We start from the raw sequence: 16043 nt of genomic DNA on the forward strand, positions 1-16043 counted from the left end.
TTGGGGCTGGACTCAGGCAGTTCTCTTGCTCTGCAGCACCCTGTGATCAGCCCTGCTCATCTCAGCAGGTCTGAGTGGCTACGTCTACGCTGTAGTCGGAGGTGCGATTCCCAGCGCAGGAAGACATACGGGCGCTGGCTTGGATCGAGCTAGCATGCTACAAATAGCCGAGTGAGCAGTGAACGGCCACCCCAGTACAATCCCATTCGAGAGCCTCGGTACACGCGAGGGTGGCTAGCCTCAGGCAGGCCGCCAGGGCCACACTGCTATTTGTGGTATGCTGCACAGCCAGCACTGCCCCCAGGAGCAGTGCCCAGCGGTTAGCACAGGGGCCAAACAGCCTGCGCCCAGCACAGCATTATTTATCTAGAGCCAGGCCATTTCAGGTCTTAAACCAAGAGCTGCGGAAGACCCAACTAGCTTAAGTTGTCTCCACAGCGTCTGTCGGCCTGTCCCTCTGGGCAGCTCCTGGCAACGGACCACTCCCCATCTCGCTCCTGAAAAGGGTTTAGTTAGTTCCTGCCTGGCGAAGCAGATGTGTCCTTGGGGGCTGGCGCCATTGCCCTGCAATTGCCCCCAGTGTTTGTTGGGAGGCTGCTTCTCTATTGCCCCTTACGCTGCTCTCCTGCTTTGCTCGTCCGACAGCTCCCCCCGAACGAAAGCACTATGCGTGCCCTTCCCCCGCACATGTAGCCCGGCTCTCTCGACAACCGGGGCCATGTCTGTTTCGCAGCTCCACGGCCATCACAGCGGCTACCCCTTACATCGGCAGGGGAACCAACGCTGGTGCAGGACCTGGCAGTCTGTTTGCTAAGCCGCACCGCATGACATTACCGCTCTGTGATCTGCACTGGCTGCCTGGGGGCTTCCAGCTGGAGTTCAAGGTGCTGTTTTAGACCAATTAAAGTCCTAAATAGCTTGAGACCTGCTTACCTGCGGGACCCCTTTTTTCAGGCCATACGGCCATAGACCTGGTCTCATTAGAGGCATGCGCTGGACCCACTTTTGGATGGGAGAAGGAGCTGCTAGCAGCTCCAAGGGGTGCTCGTCTCTGGAATCCACGCCCTCTTTTCCATCTGCCTGCAGAGCAAGCACTCAGCCTATCTCTTGGCCTGGCCTTTGGGGGAGAGAAAAGTAGCTGGAGCTTGCACGAGGATTTGGGGTGAGAAGAGGCTGCTGGTTTGATCCTTTAGGCGACTGTGTTTTTAATTTATGTAAAATGCACTTGGAGGCTGGGACAGGAGCCTTTACATCAATAAATCTAAATAAATACACAGACCGCCTCTCCCTGTTCAAAGTGCCTGTTAAACCCCGCGGCGAGATAAGTAAGGGTTAGAGCTCGGAGGAGCAACCAGGCTCGGAAGGGGGAAGGGACTTATCCAGAAATAGAACCCAGGCGCCCAGAGCCAAGGGCCTCTGCTCCAAGTACCAAACAGGAGGGCTTCTCTAGGGACTGTCCCCAAGCACTGCAACACCCGGTCCTTAGGAGACCAGTGATCCATGCCCAGCAACGGGGGACTGAACTCACGAGAAAGTTCCAGCCCCAATTCTGATGTCTGGCTCTGCGCCTCTAAGTCAGATCCCTTCAGATATTTTCATTTTTAAAAGCCATCTAACATTCCAGCATGTGTAAGGCAGGAAATAAGGGGATCAAAACTGGCACTGACATGCAGAGGGGCCCAAACAGTAGTGGGAGTTACATGCAGCTCATGGCGGTCTGTGTGCTCATCTCTAATACAAAGCTGCAGTCCACAGAGATGACAGGGCCAAGCAGCCAATGGGGCCTGGCAGTTTGAATCCAACTGGACTAGTGCAGGATGGGCCCTTCAGTTTCTGGGGGCTGCACTTCTCCAGGGTCTGCAAGCTGCTCCATTTAATGCAGAGGCTCCTGACATGTTGCTAACGTGACTCTCAAACAGCCAAGTCCATGCACCCCTCTGCTATGGGACTGGAAACTTTCTTACCCCCAACATTATGAATTGCTCATGAAGATTTAGCCAAGGTCGGTAATATGCATTCACATCCATAATGGCTCCTACCGGAGCCGCTATGATGTACGCTGTTGATGAATATTAAACAGTAAACAAATCAGCATTTAGATACCATGGTGACAGACACCTTAGATTTGTATATTACAGAGGCACAGTTCATAGCAAACAAACAGTCTTATGAAAAAAACTCACTCTGCAGAACCCAGCCCTGCTGAACCCAGTTAACCCTACAGCCGTAGCTTTTTTATGAAGGCATAGGGTTTTATTTTGAAATTTTAAAGGCTTAATTCATGTTACAGGCTGACAGCCGGAGGAATTTCAATTCGGAACATGAGCCTGTTTTTAAACCCAAGTTGCACAGAAGAGTGCCTGGAACCCATACATGGATTTTTCCATGCTTTGTATCTTGAAAATAGCTTGGCCTTTTTTTTTTTTTTTTTTTTTAAGTGCACCAGAAAGAAAAAAAGCCGTCCATTCGAAAGCTGAAATGTCTTGTGCTAACTCTAAGCCAAGAGCAAATTTTACAGCTGAATTGTAAATCCTGCAAAATGAGAGGAATTCTGACGTAGCTGGGAAGCAACACAGTAATTTAACCAAACCTAGGCTCCAGCGCTTGGCATCGCAGAGAGGCTGGATCAGAGATAAGACGACAGGGAATGTAAATGAAAAATGCCTCTCAACATGATCCCTGCAAGTTAAGATCAACTCCCTTTTCTTAAGCTTAATAACCCTCCGAGCAGTAGGGAGCCGGCAGCGAAGGCTGAGTGCAGTGTCTGTTCAAAGTGGGCTGACTTCTTTCACTAAATGAAGAAAAGAAAAAAAGGAGCTAGTTGTAGGTAAGCACAGTCCTGTCGGTTGTGTAATAAAGTGCGTGGGTGGATACATTAGCAATGAACAGTCTGAAAGGAAGCGTACGAAGCGCCGGGCCCGCTGCATCACACAAAACACATACACGGGGAGGCTCGAGACATCTTTTTTTTAACTGAAGCTTTCGATATCCATGGTAACCAGGCAGAATTCATCCTTTTGGAGAAGAATAGTCTTCAGCCGGGATATCAAATGACCTGAACAGCAGATACAAGAGGGTAACCCATGCTGCTCTCACTTCAAGACATTGCCAAATTGCGCTCTGTTCAAACAGACTCCATTCTTCTGTTAACTGCTTTCTTCAGACACCGATGGTGTAATCCTGCTGGATTTCTCAGAGTGGGTTAAGTCTACACAATCTCAAATAAAGAGCTGGTCCATACAGCTCTCGTATGCATTATGCACACATTAAAGTATCTTGTTTAGAACAACCAGGCTCCCAGATCTCAGTTTAAGCCGTCATTTAAAAAGCCGGTCTGAAGAATGGGCAGAGGTAATAGAGAAATAGCTGCTGCTTCTCGAACAGCTTGGATTCAAATCCTAGGTTAATTTCCAGCTGGAAACAAGTTCATTAGTGACAAGTAGGCGCCCACTGTGACTAACTGCCTGGGAGATGAGCTCCACCGAAACCTCAGACATGTCCATAAACAAAGCCCTTAAAAAAAACATTAATTGGGTGGCTGCATCCGTGTGGAGACACACTGGGACAGGAGGGCTGTGTCAGTCCCCTTCTAGCAAGATGTGGCTTTAGCTATGGCTTTGGGAAAGATGCCAGCAGTTCCTCTGGGCAGCGTACACAAGAGCAGAGAGTCGGTGTAATTCTTCTTATAAGCAGAAATAAAAAGCCATCGAACGTGTCATCTGGTTCTGCTTAACAAACCAGGTCTCCCAGGAAGACAGGAAATCTCTCTCCAGCTAGAATGGGTTAGCTGCCACCTTGAAAAACTGCCTTGCCATTTATTTTATGGTTCATTTTAAATGCTAACCCCCAAAAGAGGATTAAACATCTCACCGTCTGAAGAAGGCGGAGTGGTCCCGAGCGGAGTGACTGGCGTTGTTGGAATTGGGCTTATCGGCACTGTCACCAACCCCATTTCTGGATGGCTCTGAAACAAAAACACATGATCTCAAACAAACACATTTTATACACCACAGTAATATGGAGCAACACCCACAAGGTATATTACCCCAGATGAGACAGGCTGCAGATGTGTTGGCAGACACCAGAGCTCAAGGCAGCAGGCTTTCAACCACCACCCTGAACAGCACGGGGGGGGGGGGGGGGGTGGGGGGGGGAGATAGACGGCCCAGTGGTTTGGGCACTAGCCTCCGAGTTGGGAGATGTGGGTTCAAATCTCTGCTCCACCACAACCTGCCTGTGCAACCATGGACAGGTCACTTAGCCTCTCTGCATCAATTCCCCAATCTGGGACATACAGGAGAGCAGATGACCTGGTGGTCCCTGCTGGCCTTAATCCCTGTGACTGTGTGTGCAGTGGGGATAGGAGCACTGCCCTACCTCACAGGGGGTGAGAGGATTGTAAGGCACCCAGATACCACAGTGATGGGGAAAAGACACAAACCCACCCACTCCTCTTAGACCTTCTGGTCACTCCTTCCTCCCTCCCCCCCCCGCCCAGGTGTTTTCAGAATGACCCTGGAATGTTTAATACCTGCCCTTCCAATCCTGCTCTGCCCTTTTAAAATGGGATTCTCATGTGTTTCATGGGTTCCCATTTTAAGACAACAGCAATTGACTATGTTCCTGTCCTGCTGAAAAGCGCGAGGGTTCAATAGAAGACAGCACTATGGAAACATCATCGATCTGTTCTGCTTCCTTCAATTGCCTTTTCCCCCCAGCTCATCTTCACGAACTGCTCCAGGCCTAATTACTGCTTGAACCTGATTCGCAACAGGCATCTGTTTATTTCAGTCAGCTGGTAGAACTGGGGAGATTCGACATGAGCAACCTAGTCTGTTCTAATCCGGCTGTGACGTAGTCAAGACTGTTTCATATTGTGTCTTACATACAGACGCATCTCACAATGCTTAATACAATGTGCGGTACACAAAGGATTTGAAAGTTAGGGACAGTGCTCGAGAACTACTAGATGGATGAAAACCCACACATTTTATGGGAAGCATGGGCACTTGCTACCACTCGAAGTCCAATGTAGGAAATATAGCTTTAAAATACATTTTCCATTGAAAATATGTTTTCTCCCATGGAATAAAACCAAGGGATTTCTCTCCCCCCCCCCACCCCCCCAAAAATAATTCAGCTGTCAGCCAAGGTATATAGCACCACCTAGCAGCAAGAGATTAGAATGAGCAGGGTACTAGGGGCTACAAGGACAATGTGGATCTAAGTTTAGCCATGCCTCATGCCATCCCTAGACATTAGTGGTTGGAGATTCCTGCAATACTGGGGCAGGTAGAGAATGTGATTTGAGCCATACATTTCTTCCGTTATTTTTGGGGAGTTTTAAGGCAAGTCATGCCCTACTTCGGACAAGGGTTATTGACAATCCACCCAATGGCTTCATCAGACTGGTACATCCCAGTGTGTGCTGGGCCTTTCTAGGGCTGCCTCCAACCACGGGCTGGTGGCATGACCAGACTCATTACTGTCTGCCCCCACCATGTTTTCTGGGTGTGCAAACCCACGGGGCATTCAGAGAACCAGCCTGAGCTTTCTGATCAAATCTACAGATGCATCCACTGCTCTTCAGACACAAACCCGGCTTTATTGTCCCGCTTCACAGACTGATACTGTTAGTTCTCAAGACAGGACAATTTACCTACAAAGAAGGTTAATTTCATCACATTCTCCACGCAGCTTTGTACAGAAACTAGTGTTTGAAACAAGACTCTTCCAGTAGCTGTTTACTCTCTAAAACAAACTGCTGAACTGTGGTTAGATTCCTAACTTCCAGGCTAGCAGGGAACAGCCCACTCGCCCAGGGCTTTCTGATCAGACCCTCCAGCCAACCGCAGGGCAGCATTAACAGGGTTTAGAGGGAGTCACATCCAGCCTGCCCCAGACACAAAAATGGGTCAGGCTGACACGAGGCATCCCCCAGAAAACTTCTCCCAAAAACCTTTTTAATTCTTTTCTGTGGCGGGGTGGGAAATAAGAGGCATTGCATTTCCTAAGACACCCTGAATCCGGGCCCTAGCCTGCTTCTGGTTCTATCAGACTAGGAATATAACGAAACCCCAAATGATCCAGGGAAAGAAAAGACCGACTGACTGATCTAACTGGTCTTCTCCAGCCCTGCCCTGGATTGGCTGTTGAAGGGCTTTGGGGTTAAGCTTCCCCACAACTCAAAGACATGGAAAGGAAACACATTGAATTGGGCCCCACCTGTGCCAACACGGTGATGAAGTTCCGGTTTAAGTGAACGGCTTCGTAGAGGGCCAGAAGAATTGCCTCATTCGTTCTACAAGAGCAGCAGAAAAGCAGAGTTACATTAAGGGCTGCACTCCAGGGACAGCCACCAGAGCAAAGGACTTTCCCAAGTGACTCATGATTCGGTGAGCCCAGCCGGAAACACCTTCAAGGGGCCTGAGTTTCAGAAGTGGCGCACGCCCACCCTCTGAGAGCCGAGCGCTTTTTATTTAAGGTGCATTAGTTGGGCACCCCCAATTACTAGTCACTTTTGAAGACCTTGGCTATGGTCTTGGACCCCCTCAACCTTCCACCGAAGGACTCACCTTGTTCCTCACTCTCAAGCACTGCTTCCTCCTTAAAGTCCCTGCATTTGAGAGCACAGAGCAGCCAGCTGCCTCCACCATCCCTTATTTATGTTGGGCTGGGGATGGAGGTACAGCTTTTTCCCTCCTGATTTGAAAGGAAAGCACTCCTTGGGGCAGGAGACCGTGTCCACCACTATGATCTCCAACACCAAACACAAGAGGGGTGCTCCATGAATAGTAATTCCCCTCCCACTCCCTACCTCCAACACTCGCGCACAGCATTACAGAATGCTCCCGACACAGCCAGCCCGTGGCTCCTACAGCCCCAGCGCTTCATTCGAGTCCCAGCCTCGCCCGTCGTTTGCAGTTGCAAGGTACAATTTTGGTTGCCAAGCCAGAGCGGACATTGCTTCGGCTTGTTTTTCTACATTAAAATGGCCCCATAATGGAACCGCAGCAGGTGACATTTTGCAATTCAGAACCAGCAAGGTAAATTGCCGTTCACTGTACGGATAATATCTGTGTACTTACTGGACGGAGATTTTCTCATCGGCATCGGCTATGAACATGCTGCCCACCTGAGGAAGGAAATAGTATTGCACAGCTTTATGAAGCACATTAGGAAAAGCTGTTGCCATTGCTTGCAGCTAGCAAGAGCAGGCCTGGACAGGACCTGAAAGGCCTTGGCAGGCTTGCAGACGAGGAGCAGGACAAGGAAAGTCCCACAGCTTCCTTCCCCAGGTGGCCATGAGCTGCCCTTGGAAGAAGCCTCCCCCAGGACACATCTCGTAGCTACAGCTAACCCCCGCTCAAATGACAAAAGACGATGACTGATTCCCAGAGCTGGATCTCTCAAGGGGCTCCCCATACAGCCACAGACAAAACACTGTAGGTTTAGGGCAATGCATTTCTCATCGCATTGTGCCAGCAACACTGCTCTGGGTCCGGCCGCTCCTGCAGAAGAGCGGCGATTTATTTTTTTTATGACAACGGCTGTTTAAAAAAAAGTCATGCAGCTTTTAAAAATGAAGATGGAGAAGAAAATATTTCTGATTCTCAGCCAAAAAATACTTAGCTCCTTGCAAAGCACAGCAATATGATCTGTGGTGTCGTTTGCGCGCACACACACACACACACACACACACACACCCTGATCCAAAGCTCACTGAAGTCAATGGAAAGACTCCTGCTGAATTCAGTGGATTTTGAATCAAGGCCTCACATAGTCCCATACACTTTATTTATCTTTTAAGTACTCAAAAAATGCTCTTTCCTCACTCACCATATTGGTTAAGGCTGAGAAAAAGCCACTCTGGTGCTCCTCTTCCTTATCTTTGTACTGCCTGAACAAAACAGGGAAACAGCAACAGAAAGTGGGGTGTTACACACGGAAACAGGGTTATTTTATCCACATCCCTATACAACAGACACGTCAGGTCAGGATAAGAGCTGGAGAGAGCGTCAACGTTCACGTTTACTTTTCAAGGAGCTTGTGAAGAGAGCTACGAAGGGAATTCAAATCTCTGTTACGGACAGCCCATGGATTAAGGCAGGGGAAGGAAACCTATGGCACGTGTGCCGAAGGCGGCACGCGAGCTGATTTTCAGTGGCACTCACGCTGCCCGGGTCCCGGCCACCGGTCCGGGGGCTCTGCATTTTAATTTAATTTTACCTGAAGGTTCTTCAACATTTTTAAAACCTTATTTACTTTACATACAACAATACTTTAAATTTAGTGCCTTGCATGGTATAGTTTAGTTATATATTATAGACTTCTAGAAAGAGACCTTTTAAAAACGTTCAAATGTCTGACTGGCACGTGAAACCTTACATTAGAGTGAATAAGTGAAGACTCGGCACCCCACTTCGGAAAGGTGGCCAACCCCTGGATCAAGGTATGCAGTGGTGGGGTAGCCAGGTTGGGTCCCAGGATATTAGAGACACAAGGTGAGTGAGGAAGAAGCTTAGTGCAAGCTGGAAAGCTTGTCTCTCTCCCCCACAGAAGCCGGTCCAATCAAAGGTATTACCTTGGTCCCCGTCCCCCACCTCGGCTTCGGTAGTAGGGGACAGTCTGGGGGCTAACAGGAAAGGGGAGCATTGTGTTCTGAGGCAAAGGTCACACCGCTGCTCAGCCAAGCCCCACCCAGTCTGGAGTGAGACGAGGGGGGAGCTAGGGCAATCTGAAAGGCATGCTCCCAAATAGCTGAGACACTGACCTGCCAGGAAATACGGCTCATTAAAACCCTAACTCATAAAAAAAACTGGTTTCAGTCATTTGTTTGGACTTCAATATTAATTTACTATTTCACAGGCCCCAGTGGGGTCTGAGACCATCTGAGCTTACAATTACTTACAATGCGACAAGTGAGGGCAACAAACCAACTGCTTTTGGGGAGGAAAAGCAGGCTACAGGGAACAGAGATTGCACAGCTTTTCGGGACGGCGTGGGGGCATCACAGTACAGGGATATTTTTTATTTTTTGCTTCACTATATATAAATATAAATCTAATGACCATATTAAGGGATCTATTGACTGACTTCTTGTGGATGTTGTCATAGAAGTAGGTTTTCAGCAGCATTTGCAACACAAAAAACAAAGCATTGGGCTGCTGCATGAGAACCTGAAAGTGAAACTATCTAATAAACAAACGCAAAAGTGACCACACACGTTCACTTGTCCAGATGAACGAAATACAAAAAGTAAACCGCCTACATGGTGAAAAGCAAACCAGATGATATGAACTGACAGCATTTCTTACACCAAGGGTGTTATTCGGTAAGGAAATCCAGAATCACTAACCCCAAGGGTTCAAAAAACATGAGAGATTTTACAAACCGAGCATCTGGGGCTATTTTCTTGGCCTTTGGGCTGTACTCACTTCACCTTTTCTAATTTTCTCCACAACCACGAGGGCTAGAAAATTACTTTTCTGTGGTGTGTTTTGTTTTGTTTGAGGTTTTTTTGGTAACAAAAGCCAAGATTCTCATGTGCTCTCCCAATTCCAGCAGCTGGGGCTTTAAGAAAAACACCAAATATCCCAAGATCCAAAATCAAATCATGAGAGTGGGCAACTCTGGAAATCGGTTTTCATTACGTGGCCTGACGGTTTCCAGCCCTGGGGCACACAGAGAAGCATTTAATCTGAGTGGTCTAACTTTCAAAGCTCACAGCTTCCGATGACTACAATGGGAGCTGCACGCGCTCAGTGCTTCTGAGCGTCCAGTCACTTCGATAGAGGTGCCGAATACTGGCCATTCCTTTTAACCTGACACTGTCTACTGAACTCTCCTGCAACTGGGCACAGCTTTGGTCTGCTCCAGAGACAGGAGCAACGGGGCCTCCGCTCAGCTACACCTGCAGGGCAGGCAGGAGAGCAGCGGAGCACGCGACCAGTGCTCCAGCACAGTGAGCTATCAACATCTGTTTAACGGGGTTAAGAGGACACTTCCCCAGGCGCAGATTATCCTCTCGCTTCCTACGGCTGGATTTCTGGCAGCTGGTCCTGGCCCCAGTCTGAGACCGGGTACTGGTTTAGATGGACCCTGGTCTGATCCACTCTGGCAATTCCTGCACTCCCAGATAGTTGAGTTTGTTTTCGATGGGCTGTCAATGATTTTTCTGGCACAGCGGCACTCAATGAATCATTCATTTTCAAGTCACAACGTGAGATTTTGCAGGTAACTCACAAAGACGGTGGTAGAAACATAGGCTGCAGAGCTGTCTGGCTTTCCCTAAGGCCAGGCCTCTCTTGAAGTGCATCTGCCAGATTCCTGCTGGCAACAGCAGCAGTAACAGCTGCAGAGGGTTGAGGGCACAAGGCAGTTCCGGCATCCCCACCCGCACCAGGAGCGCCGCGCAATGAGCGGCCGCCATAACAGAAAATGCTGGTGGAAGGGGACAGCAACTCCCCACTGGGTTCAGAACCAAGGAGCTGGTTCCGAAGGCGGATTTACCTGTTGTACTCGGATAAGGCCTGGGCGATGACCAGTCCCATTCCCTGCAAGAATACAGAACAGCTTTACACTGCAATCCCATACCACAGAGAACCAAATGATATTGACTGGATGAAGCTTCTCCCCCACCCACATCCCAGGGTGCGACACACAATTTAGTGTGCGAAATACGGAGTCAAAGAGTTAAAAAGCCAGGGCCCTAGCCAGGGGTCAGCATGGATTAACACTAACCAGGTCTGGGAAAGTTAAACAGAGATCTACTCCAAGGAGCTGCCAGCGTGAAAGCGTGCTCATCCACCAACCTCAGTCCAGTGGAGAGAGCCTTAAAAGCCAGCCGGTGTCAGAGCAAAGATAGATGCTAAGCCCCAGCTCACAGTGAAAGCCTCAGATAGAGGCAGGCTTTAAAAACCCAACAGAGCCAGCTTAAAATCCATCGACCACCGTAGAGACTGACGGGATACAGTCATAGCAGTTCAGTCTTATGAGCAGACAACAGCCCGGCACAGAAACAGGAAAGTCCAAATGAGCCTGGGTTCGCGCAAGGTTTCCTAATTCAATATTCCAGACATCATGACGGTTACAGTAACAGGTGGTAGGACAAACCATTGAACCAGACCTTCCGCACCTGCAAATGCAGCCTGAATTTGATATTTAAACTCAAGATACTTTAAAAAGCTTCCAAATCAACCACATAACCAGGAGGACAAAACATCATCTGTTAAAATTACATGAATCTGGGACAATTCTGAGTCTGTATGGGACACAAGAAACAGGAGCTCAAAATCATCTTAAATTACATGGCCGCTACCACTGAGAAACCCCTTCGTCAGTAGATCTCAAAACCTAAATAAATCTCAGGGTAGCTCTGAGAATTATGTCTGATCTTCATTTTACAGCTGGAGAAACTGAGGCAGAGCTAGGTCAAAGGACAGAGTGAGTCGGTGTCCAACAGAATAAGTCCTGGCTCCCAGTCACCTGCTCTTACCCCTAGACAACAAACCCTCCCTGCACACGATTCAGAAGGAAGCTTTAATATCGGATATCCACTCGGCAACATTAAGGAAAAGTAAGCGTCAATACAGAAGAACCAGGGGTTGTTCTCATTTCAGTCACACTCCCGTGCTGGCAGACACGGGACGGAGGGGATACAAATGGTATGTTTGTCCTGCACCAGGCAGTAGTCTACACTCTGCACAGCTGATTCTATTACAGCGAGAAAGCACCTATGACTGCAAGAGCCACTTTGGGCAGCAAACCCCAAGGACACAGATGGCCGATTTTAGCATGTTCCTTTCGACCCATCCAGGTCCTTATTCCAACGAAACATTGAATTGTTACTTGATCAGGAATCCATCTCTCTCCCCCACTCCTAGAAGTTGATTTAGTTGGGGTTGGTTTGAGCAGAGGGTTGGACGGACTAGATGACCTGAGGTTCTTCCAACCCTAATCTTCTATGATTTTAAGTCTCAAAAGTGCCGCTAGCAGGGAGGCCAATCATGCGGATGCTCTCTGCTGTAGCACAATCCCGTCCCGGCTAGGTCAAGACACAAGGACACAGAGCCCACGAGAAAGTTCCAAGGAGCTGGTTACTCACGTTGAGTGTGGCCTCGTCATCTACAATAGAGAGTTTCACAATGTAGGGATTCACCGACTGTTGAACAAGAGAAGAAAGGAAAGTTTGGTCTCTGGTTAAAAAAAGCCTACTGGCTAGTCAGCAAAGTTCCCACAGCTTCCCCTGGAGGTTTCTTCCCACTGCCCCTACCCACAATCCAACAGGAGCCATTGATTGCATTTAAACCACTGGGCTCTGGTTCCCCTCCGTCTGCTCAGCCTCCCAAGGAATCAATCGTCTTTCTGGCTTTGCCCTCGGTGAGACGAGCCACCCCTGGCTCAGCTACGCATCCAATATTATCTTTTATTACCAATTCTGATAGCTTGGTAAGCATCATGCAACCCTTCCATTACTGACACCTGGCACTATGCAGCAGGCCCAGGTAGTGGTGCAGGAGCTGAACATTACCACGGTCTGAGACTTGTGACTATGCCAATAACTGCTTGAGTGAAGCACCAGGGAAGGCCTGATAGTGTTAAGGACCCTTCCATCACAAACTGCCAGAACTAGAGCTCAATCCTTCTAGTTCAGACTGCTGAAAGCTTGGGATCCAAGGAGCATACAAATCATCTGTACCAGATGACCGGAGGATGGCTAGCAGAATGCCAATTTTTAAAAAAGGCTCCAGAGGTGATCCTGGCAATTACAGGCCGGTAAGCCTGACTTCAGTACCAGGCAAATTGGCTGAAACTATAGATAAACACAATATGTTGGGGAAGAGTCAACATGGTTTTTGTAAAGGGAAATCATGCCTCACCAATCTACTAGAATTCTTAGATGGGGGTCAAACAAAAATGTGGACAAGGGGGATCCAGTGTGTGACGAACTGGGACTGTTCTTACTGTGGTCTTTGAATGCTGACACGGGAGTGTGGCTAGGATAGTCTGCATTGGGGGATGGGAGACTGACCGATGGAGAATACCTGAGCATGTAACATGAGAACCCAGGAAGGGGTTAGAGGCCAGTGACACCTTTGCCCAGGAAACTGAACAAAGGCTGTGGGAGAGGTTGCTGAAGGCAGAGTTTCGGGAGCTGGCTGGGAGGGAGACGGGGCTCTGACCTCGCAAGGGGGCTGGGGCGCCCTGGGACCCCAAGATGGACCTGAGGAGGGTCCTGTTGTCTGTGCCTACAAGACCTGTCTTGGACTGTATTCCTGTCGTCTAAATAAACCTTCTGCTTTACTGGCTGGCTGAGAGTCATGGTGAATCGCAGGACGCCGGGGGTGCAGGGCCTTGTGTCCCCCCACACTCCGTGACACAGTGGATACAGCGTACTTCAACCTTCAGAAAACCTTTGCCAAGGTCCCTCACTAAAGGCTGTTAAGCAAAGTAAGGAGTCATGGGATAAGAGGAAAGATCCTCTCATGGATTGGTAACTGGTGAAAAGATAGAAAACTAAGGGCAGGAATAAATGGTCAGTTTTCACAATACAAAGAAGTAAATAGTGGTGTCCCCCAAAGATCTGTACTGAGACCAGTGCTGTTCAACATATTCATAAGTGATCTGGAAAAAGGGGTAAACAGTGAGGGGGGCAAAGTTTGCAAATGATACAAAATTACTCCAGATAGTTAAGTCCAATGCAGACTGTGAAGAGTTACAAAGGAATCTCACAAAACTGGGTGACTGGACAACAAAATTGCAGATGAAATTCAATGAGGAAAAGTGCAAAGCAGTGCACTTTGAAAAACATAATCCCAACTATATATACACAAAATGATGGGGTCTAAATTAGCTGTTACCACTCAAGAAAGAGATCTTGGAGTCATTGTGGATAGTTCTCTGAAAACATCCACTCAATGTGCAGCGGGAGTCAAAAAAGCGACCAGAATGTTAGAAACCATTAGGAAAGGGATAGATCATAAAACAGAAAACAACACAATGCCACTGTATAAATCACTGGTACGCCAATATCTTGAATACTGCGTGCAGTTCTCGCAGCCCCTCTCAAAAAAGATATATTAGAAATGGAAAACGTACAGGGAAGGACAACAAAAATGATTAGGCGTATGGAACAGCTTCCATATGAGGAGAGATTTAAAAGATTGGGACTATTAAGTTTGGAAAAGAGACAACTGAGGGGGGATATGATAGTGGTCTATAAAATCATGAATGGTGTGGAGCAAGTGAATAGGGAAGTGTTATTTATCTCGTCACATAACACAAGAACCAGCGGTTACCCGAAGAAATTAATAGGCAGCAGGTTTAAAACAAATACAAGGAAGTACTTCTACACATAATGCACAGTCAACCTGTGGAACTCCTTGCCAGGGGATGTTGTGAAGGCCAAAAGTATAACTGGGTTCAGAAAAGAATTAGATAAGTTCCTGGAGGACAGGTCCATCAATGGCTATTAGCCAAGATAGTCAAGGATGCAACCCATGCTCTGGGTGTCTCTAAGCCTCTGACTGTGAGAAATTGGGACTGCACAACAGGGGATGGATCACTCGATAACCACCCTGTTCTGTTCATTCCCTCTGAAGCACCTGGCTCTGGCTGCTGTCGGAAGACAGGATCCTGGGCTAGATGGACCTTTGGCCTGGCTGTTCTTATGTTCATCTGAACTCCCAGCTGAAGGAAATGTCCAGACTAAGCCCCTGTAGAGATGCCACTAATATTTTAAATAGCATTTTTCATTAGTAAAATACGTTTGTTTATTCCAAGTTGTTTACCCCTGTCAATGCAGAGACTAGCCAAGGCAATTTGGGACTGGCTCGAACAAACAAAAAAGGGGCAGGGGAAGGTTATAAACACCCAGCAAAGATCCTTCAGCTGCAGCGGCGATTTATCAAACATTTTGTCACTGAGTTACCCAACTTTACAACTAGCTTGTCAGAGATGCGGTTCCTTGCTCAAGGTCACACTGAGTCAGGAACAGGGCAGGGCAGAGCCCAGCCCCATCCCAAATTTTCAGCTTTGTGACAATTACATTTCCTCTTCAGTTACATTTAGGAGTTTAAACCCAGAGGAGATGGTATATCAGGACAGACCAATGGTCTGGGTAACCTGATATCCTGTCTCCAATAATGTCCAGTACTATATGTTTGATACAATGGCAGAAAACCCCCACAATGCACCTCACTGAGAAACACTACCTCCTGGGAAAAGAATAGGGAAGTTTCCTGCCCCCAGCTTATGCCTTGAGGCTGGAGGAAAGAGCCCTTTGAGTACTGCATATGCCATTCTTCATATAAATATAATCTTCAAAAACTAAATAGAGTCTTTGCTTTGGTAATATCCTGCAGCAGTGAGTTCCACCAGTTGCTGATTATATGCAGCTGACAACCATTTCCTTTTACCTTTCTTGAGTGTGCTAAGTTCAAGTGTTCTCTTGCTCTACTACTAGAAGGATGGGAAACAAGGAGTACAGTCTTCTCAATATCTAGTATCACTTTCTATACCTCTGTCACCTCTCTCCTTATTCACACCCTTCCAAACTAGACAGACCAAATCATTTTAACTTCTCCTCACAAGGGAGCCCCTTCTCGTGTGTCTAATTAATTTTCACTACCCTTCTGTGAGCTTCTTCTCTTACTGGAATGCCTTTAACAAGAGGAGGTGATCACAGACGCGCACACACACCCTGTTGGTTTATAAAATGGCGTTATTCTCTATTCCCTCACTCTCGTTTGTGAGGGCTGTCACAGCACATTGAGAAGACTATTTCCCTGAGCTGTCCACAGTGAATTACAGACCTGTCCCCTACTCGGAGATGTTACAACTCATTCTGAACCCACCCATGTATCGGACTAATACCAGTTCTTACTTTTTGTGTGCATTAGCTCGCACTATGACCTATCTGAATTGACATCGAGTTGCCCAGGTATCCATTTACATCAGGCCCTCCTGGCATTCCTCGCTCACCTCTCATCTCTCCCCACAGTTTCAGAGTGTCCTTTATTTTCTCCTGCAAGAGACTTTTG

The 16043-nt window shown here is 47.9% G+C and overlaps 1 protein-coding gene across 1 annotated transcript in view; it reads right to left on the reverse strand.

Annotated features, from left to right (window-relative positions):
• ARMH3 (armadillo like helical domain containing 3) overlaps positions 1-16043 on the reverse strand; it is a 160489-nt gene that overhangs the window by 126115 nt on the left and 18331 nt on the right. The window contains 6 exon segments of the mRNA XM_008179796.4: positions 3871-3964; positions 6226-6301; positions 7089-7135; positions 7840-7900; positions 10513-10556; positions 12107-12163. Coding sequence (XP_008178018.2) covers positions 3871-3964; positions 6226-6301; positions 7089-7135; positions 7840-7900; positions 10513-10556; positions 12107-12163 — 379 coding nt within the window.

This window comes from Chrysemys picta, chromosome 7, assembly GCF_011386835.1.
Source record: "Chrysemys picta bellii isolate R12L10 chromosome 7, ASM1138683v2, whole genome shotgun sequence".
In the NCBI taxonomy this organism is placed as follows: Eukaryota; Metazoa; Chordata; order Testudines; family Emydidae; genus Chrysemys; species Chrysemys picta.